The sequence below is a fragment of the Gavialis gangeticus genome, unplaced genomic scaffold (assembly GCF_001723915.1).
Source record: "Gavialis gangeticus isolate Ggan-Ray unplaced genomic scaffold, GavGan_comp1, whole genome shotgun sequence".
Taxonomy (NCBI): domain Eukaryota; kingdom Metazoa; phylum Chordata; order Crocodylia; family Gavialidae; genus Gavialis; species Gavialis gangeticus.
In genome coordinates this window covers 27661913-27673467 of record NW_017728996.1, presented here as the reverse complement: position 1 = coordinate 27673467, position 11555 = coordinate 27661913, and the positions used below count along the sequence as shown (strand labels likewise).

At 39.5% G+C, this 11555-nt stretch overlaps 1 protein-coding gene across 3 annotated transcripts in view; it reads right to left on the bottom strand.

Annotated features, from left to right (window-relative positions):
- Positions 1-11555, bottom strand: part of DMXL2 (Dmx like 2) — a 117099-nt gene that overhangs the window by 9529 nt on the left and 96015 nt on the right. For 2 of the 3 annotated variants that reach the window (XM_019504203.1, XM_019504204.1), the window contains 9 exons: positions 11275-11392; positions 10425-10487; positions 9948-10034; positions 9732-9853; positions 9184-9322; positions 8373-8433; positions 8104-8231; positions 3212-3289; positions 2517-2608 (listed from right to left, as the gene is read on the bottom strand). In XM_019504203.1, the coding sequence (XP_019359748.1) occupies positions 2517-2608; positions 3212-3289; positions 8104-8231; positions 8373-8433; positions 9184-9322; positions 9732-9853; positions 9948-10034; positions 10425-10487; positions 11275-11392 (888 nt within the window). The remainder of the gene's footprint in view (positions 1-2516; positions 2609-3211; positions 3290-8103; positions 8232-8372; positions 8434-9183; positions 9323-9731; positions 9854-9947; positions 10035-10424; positions 10488-11274; positions 11393-11555) is intronic. The other variant, XM_019504205.1, reaches the window with a different exon arrangement.

Here is an 11555-nt window from a genome sequence, read left to right as displayed (position 1 = left end):
TGGTTCTCTGCTAAACAATTGAGAGGGGGAGGGGTTGAGAGCTGCACAGAATTTGCTAAAGTTGTGTCAGAGGCTTGCAAAGCAGAGCTGAGCAGGAACAGTGGAGTTGGTGCAGTCATGGGGGCAACTTGCAAAGGCACAAGTGAGAGCAAAATGCTAAACTCCCACTGATTTGGGGCTAAGGCGTATGTGCCTGTTAAAATCTTCCCCTGGTCCCCAGTGGGGGCTGTGTTTGATTACCTCCCTTGAATCCTAGAGAAGTATTGGGGAAAACGGACAATATACAAGGCACTCATCTCAGAATCTCATGGCCTGCAGAGACAACTTTGATTGAACCTGTATTTGCTAAATATGCTCCTCACCAAACCTGTACAAGTTTGTTTAGTTAAACAAAATGAAGATCGCAAGGGGGTACGATTACTCTTGACAAAAAATAGTTATGGGGTGAACAGTAGGGGGAGAGGAAAGTTTCTAAGCTGAAAATTAATAGCAGCACAATTTCCAATGGCTAAAAGTTGGCTATGAATCAATATAGACCAGTGGTGCTCAACCTTTTCATCTGGTAGGCCACATGGTCAGTGCCTGGTATGTCTGTGGGCTGGATCCAGTCAATGGTCCCAATCTGGCACTTGGGGCATGCATGGCAGGGCATGGGGTGGGAGGCAACCCCAATCCAGTTGGGTGGGAGAAGGGGGCTTGGCCCAGTCCTGTGTGGGGTGGGGGACATGACCCAGCCCTGATCCACCACATGAGGAGGGGGCATGACCTGGCCCCAACCCAGCCCTGTAGTGGGAAGGGGAAGAGCCATCCCTTGGGTAGGGAGAACTGGGGCAACTGCCATGGACCCCACGCTCTGGGGGGCCTGTGGAGCCAGGAGGAGAAGCCATGGCCTCCCCTGCAGGGCCTGCCTGGAGCTGGCTGCTCAGCCCTGCGCCCGTCCCCTGTGACTTCATGTCTTCTGAAGAGCGGCTCGTCGGGGGCACACAGGATCTGCTTGGTTCTGGGTGCCAAATTTCATCGCTATGGCACTGCCATGCCCAGCCTTTGCGGGGGGGTCCCATGGCCTCGCACAGTGTTAAAGGGTCAGCCTAGGGTCAGCTCTGGGAAGGGGACATGGATTCACTAAAAAGGTCTGCACCCATCCAGCTGCACAGGGGGAGAAGATGTGGCCCAGCCCTGTGGAAGGAAGGAGTGGTTTGGCAGTGTTAACTGCTGTGCTGCCAAATTTCCTGACCCATGGGGAGCTGTGGGCCAGATGCTGAGGCTCCAAGGGCTGGAGGTTGAGCATCCCAGCTACAGACTATCAGAAAAGTGAAGTTTTGAAAATGAAGTAGTGTGGAGGAAGAACTTGAACTGCTTTAAGACTAAACTCCATGAGTTAAGAGGGGGCATTTTGACTGAGGTAGGCTTAGTTGATGTTTCTACCAAAGTTCAAAAAGCTCAGAAGTTTCTAGAAAGTGGGCCTTGCTTTTCTGTTCAGGTTCATGCTGATTGCTAAATCTGGGGTCAGGAGGGAAGATGTCCATCCCTAAAGTTGGAGTGGTGCAGACTGGTGGGTTTTACCTTCCTCTGTGGGCCACTATCCTATTCCTAGGATCCTTCGAACTTATGTTATATTAACCAATTGTTTCCCTGTCATTGTAGTGCTTGTCTACCTGTTTTTACCTATAGCACATTGTAGGGTAAGGACTGGCAACCTACAGCTCATGGGCAGGCTGGATCTGGCACCTAATAGGGAAAAGTGGCTGGTCTGCCTCAGACGGAGCTGGGTTCTTTCAGCTCATTGCTCCTGACACGGTGTTGGCCACTGCTGTAGGGTGTTCTGGGCACTTCTGGTTTTTGAGTCTTGCAGCTGTGTGAGGGTTTGAAACAGTGATATTTGGAGAATCCTTGGTTAAGTGCACAAATGCAAAGAACATAATTGAATGGCCCAGGAGGCCCCTTTCAGCCCTGGGTTCCTAACTGCACCCATTAGAACTGGTTGCAGTTGGGAGAAGCTGTTATTAATCCAAAGCTAGAGACTGAGACTGCTGAATTACGTACAAATTATCAGACATAAAAAAGCAATAAAAAGCAGGGGTGCTTAGGCAGTAAAACCTCAATGCTCCAGGCAGTTACATCTTCAATATATTACAAATACACATATTATATACACGTGTGCACTTGTGTACATACACATACAAAAATGCTAACCCTGGACATATAATCAAATAAAGGGGGAAAAAGAAATAATTTAACACTTAGTTGTAAGGAGTATGAGAAGCCAGCAGGCTAATGGGTGCAACCTGCTGAAAGAAAATAACTGAAGGAGTGACATACAAGCAGACAGCAAGTTTGTAAGGAAATGCAGTAGCGCACAACACTGAACTTTAACATTTTGGCTAATGATCAACCACAGGCACAAGATCCAACTAGTAGAGACCCGTTATGATGGGTAGCTCTAAAATTGAAATTGTTTCTCCTTTCCTAGCTTAGAAAATCCTATGTGTTTCTCTCTTTTCCCCTTTTAAATATACCTGTTATCATTGGACTGTCCAGATGTAGCTACTAGACTTGAAGATGTTATGAATGCGAAGTCACTGGTGGTTTTACTGTGGCACTGCCAGCTCTATAAAAAAAACAACACAATGAGGTGCAGTTTTATCATCTATACAATACATCTGTTACCAACAACAAAATAAGAACAGAGATGAAAAAGGAAAGCTAAATAAATATATTCCAAGCTTGAATATTAAACAAAGATTCTAAAACCTCTACTAAGTAACTACACTACAACAAATCCAGAGTACAACATGCAATTTATTAATCTGCCTTCAATGAAGTTTCCTCTTTGTGTACTGTTAATTAGCAGTGCAAAGAATTGATGACATTAAGTTATTTTATTTTTTAAAGTCTTTATGTACTGTAGTTGTTGCTTCTAATTGTGAATCTTGCTTAATAAAAATCAAGGGTAACATAGAGGTGGCATTTATAATTACATTAACACCTGTACTGTTTACGCTGAAATGAGTTTTTTTTAAAGTTGTTCTGTCAAAAATCATACTTGTTATGATAAAGCTTACTAAAAGAAAAGCAAGGAACATCAATGAAGCTATGCATAGTACCTGACCATACTTCTGGCCTGTTTGAAACTTCTGAAGAATAAAAGATACTGAATATGGATTCAGATAAATTCCTCTCTAGAAAGAAAAAATAATGTTATATTACTTACCAGATAGGGCTTAGGATTCGATGCAGTTTGGTTTACTTGCCACACACTTAAAAACCCTTCTCCATCAGCAACACCGCACTGCAAGAAAGAAATTATTTTTTTTTCTATTAACAGTGATTCTTGAATGGCTCCCATTTAAATGGGCATTTTTTATGTCTTCACTTGTTTTTAACAACATTTTGAAACCAGCACTTTTGTCTACAAGTGTATTAAAAACTACTGCAAGGAACCAAGACACCTGAATCCTACTGTCACAAGTGACTTGGCTAAGTCTACACAGTTAAGACTCTTTCAAAACCAGTATTCCTATTTTTTAAAAATGATGTGGGCGTTTAGGATTATGTGGAGGCATAACAACTCCACCTTGTACCCTGGGTGCAGCAGTAGTACCTGCCATTCTTGTGCCGCCTATAAGTGCCATGTGCTAATGCCTGGTCACCTGGCTACTGTGACTAAGGTAGAGGTGGTGCTCTCACCTTCCCTGGAAATCTTCAAGAGGAGACTGGACAGGCACCTGGCTGGGGTCTTATGACCCCTCCACCCCCAGTGCTCCTTCCTGCCCATGGCTGGGGGTTGGACTCGATGATCTGTTTAGGTCCTTTCCCACTCATTGATTCTATGATTCTAATACTTTCATGCTTTTGAAAGATTTCACACTGTAAACTTGAAACGGGTTATTTTAAAAAATGTCAAAGCATCCAGCAGGAAACAACATTAATTAAATTTAATAAAACAAGGTACATGATGGACTGCTATAGGAATGATTATGGAATAACTGCAAAGACTATGGCTGATACAGACTGACTCAAATGAATAGGAACAAACTCTTCATTTGATGTTGTTTAATTTCTAAAAGTTTTGTCTGAGAAAAAAATCTTAGAAAACACTGAGGAATAGCAAGTGAAACATTTTTAAACTCTTTCACTTGCCATCTGACTCCATAAGCCCTGCTTGAGCTATTTCTGCATACGGGAAACTTGATGCTATATTTTAACAACCAATAAAATTTTCCTGAAACGGACTGCAATCTTATGGCCTGTAATAATGTAATCTATCAGGCCAGGAAACAAGGGCTTTATATAATCTAAAACAAGGTGTCTATAGGGGTGGTTTTAGGTTTCCAATTGTCCCTAAATTGAATGATTGCCTGGATTCCAAGGTAACACATTTGTTGTCCTATGATAACCTTGGAGAGATACCAAAATATTCTTGATGTGTCACATATCACTTTTATTACCTTATGCTCCAAGCCAGTGCTCTAGATTCCTCATAAGCTTGATCCTGGTTGAGCTTCATTTATCTTGCTCTCCCCTTTGAAGCTTTTTCTTTTTCCTCTACTGTGCAGAAGGGCCATTGTAGGCTAACAGTCCCAGACTGACTCTGCAGAGGTCATTGCCTGAACTTCACTTCTCTGCACAGATGGGCTTAATGGGCCCCTATACACATGATGGACCTCCACCTCCGACCCATGCTAATTAGCATGGGTTGGAGCAGACTTGATTGAGTCTGCTGCAATGAACTGAATCTGCTAACTAGCATGCACCAGCAGCCTCTGCATCATGTGTATTCAGCGTCCCTATGTTTCAAAATGGTGGCGGGGCACTTTAACTACAGTTTGTTGAATGGCCTTTAATTAAAGTGCCCCTGTTGCCATTTTGAAGCACAGGATGCTAAGTACATGTGATGCTGTGGGTACGTGTGACACTGTGGGCACTAATTAAAGTACCCTCCCACCCCAACACATGTATAGATGCCCAATGTGCTTGTTAGGTCAATCAAAACAGAGCAGAGAAGGGCAGCCTCAGCCTTCTCTAGTTTTAACCAAGACTACTTCTGCATAGTGGATGGAATTAACACAATCACATTTTCTTGCTATCCTTACATTAGGATAAGTGGGCTGGATGAGCCCTTGTATTCCAGGATAGGAAGGCAAAGGTTTAAAATGCTGAGAAATCTGAAGGTTGCAGGTATTCATTTATAAAAATGAATGGGTCCAATTATTGTTAAGGGCTGTGGCTGCTCTCAAGATATTTTTGTGGATACATAAGACTTAGGTGCTTTCAGCCTGTGCGGAGATTGCATGAGCTGGAGGGACACTTGGGCTACTTTTCCAGGTAAGTTACGAGGGAATTCTCTGGCCAGGTTCAAGGGAAATTTTGTATTTTCACCACTGCTAACCTCTCTTTTCAGCTGTCACTGACCACTTCTTCTGTTTACCCAGCTCCGAAGATACATCTCTGCGAGCCTAATCCCTCTCTTGGTCCCGATTCAGGTCATTTGCTCATATAGCTGTTTATATCTTGAAACCTGCCCTCTGTCCCTGGTGTATGACTGAGTACTGCCCCTCTTGTAGATTAGTCAATTAAAAGTTAGAGGGATAGAATGATACCACATTTGAGGTGAAGGGAAGCAAAGTTCATTTGGTGGTATAAAAAAAAGCAACAATTTCTGAAGCTGCCTTGTGGTAAGAAAAGAATTGGTAGTCCCAGTGATTTATAGAAGGACAGCAAATGGGAAGCAGGGACCCATGCCTATCACCACCACTGATGAGATATTATATCAGTTACTACCACTTTGACATTTATATTTAAATGATTTCACTGTCACTCCGTAGAAAAGCTTCCAAGACCTGTTTTGATAATTTCAAAGAAATAGTCAAGTGCAGCTTTTCTGAGTTGTCTACTCCTTTTCTGCATGTATGACAAATCACAGGAAAAGAGTATACATCTTGGCTGGCTACACGATTACCAGCTCTTATGGTCTTTCCTGATCTGGAGTCCTAATCCTCTGTAATATTATATTTTCCACAATACTCAATCACAAGGGGGGATTATTTCTTTGTGAGAGGATCCACTGGAGAAAATTCTTCAGTAAAGATCTTGTTTTTATGCTAGTATGTCTAATGTGACAGGCAAGGAGAACAGAGTATGAGAGAAACAGAACAGTTTCTGTATACTTTGGGCACTATTCTTTAACTTTTACTTTAAGTCGGTAGAATTCTACTGAAATCAGTGGCATTACCCTGGCAAAAACTCATAAGCCAGGGTGGAGAATAATGCTCAGGGTTTTTTCAAACTCATTCATGAGCCAAAAAAGAGTAGGTACATTAATAGCTGTGTCAAAAACACCAGCAGTGACAGCAGAACAATGGAGAAGTCAGTCATGGGCCACATTCAGGGGAACACCACAGCTTTGCTGGATTTTACCTCTCTCACATAGTGCAATGTAAATGCCTGATTAAACCTATTTTACATCTGTTTTAGATCACTGACATGCCAAAAAGCAATTGGAGCATACGTCTGAATCTATCCCCTAGTCAGATTCACTAAAAAGGTCCATTAATAACAAATGAGGAAAAAATACAGAGGAAGTCAGCCCATCAAGAGAAGGCAAAAAGAAGGCAAAGTCTACTCTGAGTAATGACTAGTAGCTTGTGGGGCTAGGAAACCATATAGGTAGCTGTTCAATAACTGCACCTGGGCGGGTGGTGGGAATCACAGTCATATATCCAATAGGCCTGGGCAGTAGAACAAATGTAGCGAAGCAGAGACCAAGGGACGGTTAAACCAGGTTTACAGTGTCCTTTCTCAAGTCGAGCACTGTAAAGAAGTCAAAACCTAGATGTTTCTCAAAGTTTCTACAAATCAATACCTTGCAAGAATATATATATTGGTGAACACTTTCTGTGGAGAGACTACACTTTGCAAAATGCGCTTGACTACTAATATTACATGAGAGAGTAAGAAAAATGTAAATTCAGTACAGTATTTATGCCATTCTCCTAAAAAATATCCTCACAGGATCCATTAATGGGATAGTTAAATACAAGTGTTAACATCTCTTTCTGCTTAAACTGCAGGGTGGAATATTATCTCTGTTGAGCCTGACTAACTACTATGAGGTATAAATAACAGCCAAAATTCCTGAACAGACAGTTATATGTATACTACAATGAAGAGAGAGGCTGCGTAACAGTGTACATTTGTTCTGTAATATATGTAACCAGGGAGGCTGTGGCTGTTTTCAGCTTTGATCTTCTTCAAACTCCTACTTGGGGCAAAATGTGAACCTTTGATTCATTTTGATATTTGGGAGCTCACCACTGAGTAGGTGGTTCATAATCTATCCCACAAACAACAAGGCTTTAGCTATCAAAATAAGAGCCTGTGTCTGTCTCCTATTACTACTGGATGTAGATTATTCATGGGATTAAGTTTATAGGATGTGTCATAAAGGTTATATGACCAGATCCAAGCCAACCTATTAGACATCTAAGTGAACTTGGAAGTGTGCTTCTGTGCTCTCCCAAACATTTATTAACGCATCTAACTTTTGTAACACAACACCATCTTGTCCTTAAGACACGAGTCACAAAAAGTAATGACAAGGAAAGGGACCCACCCACCCTCTGTAGGACTCTAGCAGGTGGAATAGAACTGCATTTAGGAGCCTAAGTCCCACTTGCATGCCTAATGGATTCTAGTGGACTAGAATCTGGCCTTACAGTCTGCACAATGGTCATTACTATGAAAACTGAAAGTATTTCATTCAATATAGATTAAGGATGTATTTGACTGGTGTTTTAGGTTGACTGTTCATATGTAACTTTAAGGATTGCTGGATATGGACAGACAGATATAGCATGTATGTATAATGGGAATTAAATTGGGGCAGTTTATTGTGGCATAGAAGTGGACACACAAAACAGTTGTACTGAACGAAAGCCTGCCCCCCAACCCTCCTCTGGGGTGAACTCCCTGTGTTTGCCAAACTATATTCCTGGTTTTACATTCTGCTGCATTCTAGTCCTTCTTGTGCTGGCTTAGTTTACAGCATCATTAAATATTTATTAAAAAAAAAACAAAAAAAAAAAAAACTTTGAGGTTACCAACCTTGTTGCCTTGGGAATTGAAATACATTCTAGTAACCCTTGCATTGCCAGCTTGCCGAAAGCACACCAGTTGCTGTGGTCTTGTCCACTCAAACATTCGAACACTGCCATCTTGGGCTCCTGTAAGATCTGGGGGCAGGGGGAGAGGGGGGGCAGTAAAGAAAGGAAGAAATATGTAGGTGATTATCAATCAACAGGAGAACATTGTAAGATTTACTGTTTGTCCATTTGATGAAGAATATTTATACTGATAAATAGCAATTTACTTACAATATTGATGGACTGGATGTGAAGCCATTCTCTTAACATTATTCAGATTTCTTTTAATGAGCTTCATAGAAAAGAAAAATGGGACATTCAATTTCTAAACTTCTAAAATCAGACATAGTGTTTAGATTAGCTTTGAAAATATAAAAGCCACTCAGGCTACTGTACAACGAATGGACTGCCTTTGGGTCCCCAACCTTAGAGACTGAACATCACGTTCTTTTCTAATTAGTTTCAGGTGCAACACAGTAACTAAGCACCTCAGTTTAGAAAAGGACTCGTTTTTTTAGGACAGCATTAAAGCATGTACTAATGTCCCAGTGAAGTCAATGGGACTTAAAAGAGTACTTAAGGACATGCTTCTAATCTAGTACCTGAAAACAAGAGTTGAAATGGTATTTTCCTTAAGAAGGGAACAAAACACCCAACAAATCAGAGGTCTCATTAAGGAACAGAAAGCAAAAGTTCCCAGAGAAAAGCAACATACTTCTAATATTATTTTAGACTACAAAATTTTAAATTTAGGAATATGGCAGATTCAGGTAATTATTCTAAAAATAATTTAACAGATTCTTTTTCAGTAGGGGGTTGGAAAGGATTCCATATTTTTTCTTATTCAATGTTCAATAAAAAAATAAGTTTTTTTTGTGCCTGTCCAAAATTATTAATGTAAGGGAAATATTTAATTGGTTGAGCATCTTTTCCCAGCTCATAGTATTTATGGCCCTCTCACGAAAGACACTGAATGGATTCTTCTAATATTGTTAGTCTTGGTATTAAATATTAACAATATCATAAAAAATGAAATACATACTACACCAGCTCCAGTGCTTGTTTGTCCACTGCCTAACCAGGGCATAGAGGAAGATGACTGAATCTGACTCACTCCAAAAGATGGTGCAGTAGATTGAGTGAGTGTTGTGGTAGACCCACGGAAGTCAATGTCATCTGAACTGTAAAAAGATAGCAGTGTTACTCTTTTTAACTGAAATACTGTGCTGTTTACAATATTACCTGCTTAATGCTTTGCTAAAATTCTGGGAGTTAAAGTGGCAGCTGGAAGAGTGTCAATTAATCATTTCTGCACTTTGTTACAGGAACAGGCAAAAATGAATGGCCATACCTGTTTCTTACCAAGTTAAATTTATAGTAACTTAGTTCAGTTGTGTTTTGGCAGGAGAATGTGGCTGTAATAGGGCACATACTAAACACTCCTACACCTTTGTCAAGTACTGTGAAATTCATGGATGAAGAATATATAGCAGCAATAATAAAAAGAACATGAACCTTCTGGACTACAGGTACCAGTGTGTAATTTCAAAGTGAAATATTAATATAATTGCAAAGAAAAAAAAACCTCACCTCTTGGATTCTCTGTCGTATTCCTCCCCAATCCATATAAATGACTGAGCAGCCAATAGAGCTGAAATATCAAGCTCTTGCACATCATGTGTGGACGCTAAAACAATTTCATTGTTGTTTGCCTATGCAGTACAAATAGACCGTTCATTGTAGTTTAAATTTTAGAGTAAACAACAATGTATTATATCTATTAGTAATAATGTTTATGGCTTTTACCTTATTTACAGCAAATGCCATTATCATATCAGACTCTTTGTGAATGATTTTTGCTTTCCCCCCTGGGTAGCCGAGATCTGCTTCAACCTACAAAATATTCATCAGTGAGTTTTAATTGACAGGTAAATTGCTTACGTAGTGTTATGTACGGACTGCAAAGTCTTTAAGTCATGCAAAAAAGTTCAGTGGCCTCAGTACTGGTTAGGAAGCTAAACTTTAGACATCTTATCTTCTTTGTTCTAAAAGCCAGAAGGGTTTGTGTGTTTGAAAATCAAAGCATAAATGCACGTGTAACAGAATTTACAAGGTGTTTGCTCACATCCCAATTATGGAACATCCAAAATTAATGCCCTGGTTAAGCCTGTTGCACAGAGACTACACAGAACACTGAACTTCTGTTAGTCATATTAGAGAAAGAAAAGCCAGTCCCACAGAACTTTTAAGAATGTGCTAAAGGTTTGGGAGAAGGGATACTACCTTGCTTTTGTCATCTTCTGCTACGCAGTTTTGTTTGACCTGCTCCGCACGATCTTCTACAGACTACATAACACCACACAGTCACCAACACAACACACATGCACAAACAAATATAAAAAAAAGAATGAAACATTCCACACTAGATTTAAAAAGGCCACCCTGTCAGTAAGTGATGACAAATGTATTTGTAACTTCTTATAAAAAGGCACAGAAACTACAACAGGAATCTAAACAAACTCACTTAAAATGTAATGCCTCCTAGATGAACACAGAATGTATGGTATAAGCAAATAAACAGAGGAGCAATACACACACAAACTCCATACTTACAGGACTTTAAGATAAATAGTGTACTTGTTTTGATTTTTAGTTATATATCAAGAGTTTAATTTTAATTACAACTCATTTCAGTTGTAACTATTGTACAGCTCATAAAACCCATATTATATATTATTATATAATATTATTTGGTATATGTATATATTACACATGCATATATACATATGCACACATTTAAATAAAGCAGTTTCTGATTTAAATGTATGTGTTATATGAAACCACAGAGAGCATTTCCTGTTAACCTATGTATTATTCATATAGGAAGTTAAAATGTGTTTAAATATATCGATTATTTGTAAGCCGAGTTATGCCTTGTCTACAAACCTTTATTTCAGTTTGAGTTATACTTCAATAAATAGCATGCTATCATTCAGATTTAAAAACACTGCTGAAGTGGAAGTTGAAATGCCAACCAAAATGAAAAGAGAGAAATAAAAATAAGAGATATTTAAAAGATCAAGAAAAGTTGGTTTTTAAAAACTTCAAACTCTATTATTATTTCCTTTTTTACCTCACTTTGCTTTCTTTTCTTAGTGAATATATATCTAATGAAGGTGTCTTGAAGAAGCTCTTGTTTCACAAGAAAATGCCATAATCTCTTAGCTGGAAGCGCTGAATAATCTTTTGATCTGAAAGAAAAAAAAAAGCATTTTCACATAGAAAACTTGGAGAAAAGAAAATTAAGAGAATCCAAATTTATTTAAAACACAATTCAAACTGAAACAAAGTCATGATCTGTAGGCTTTGTATGCAATCCAAGACAAACCTGTTTTTTAATTTTTTAAAAATTAT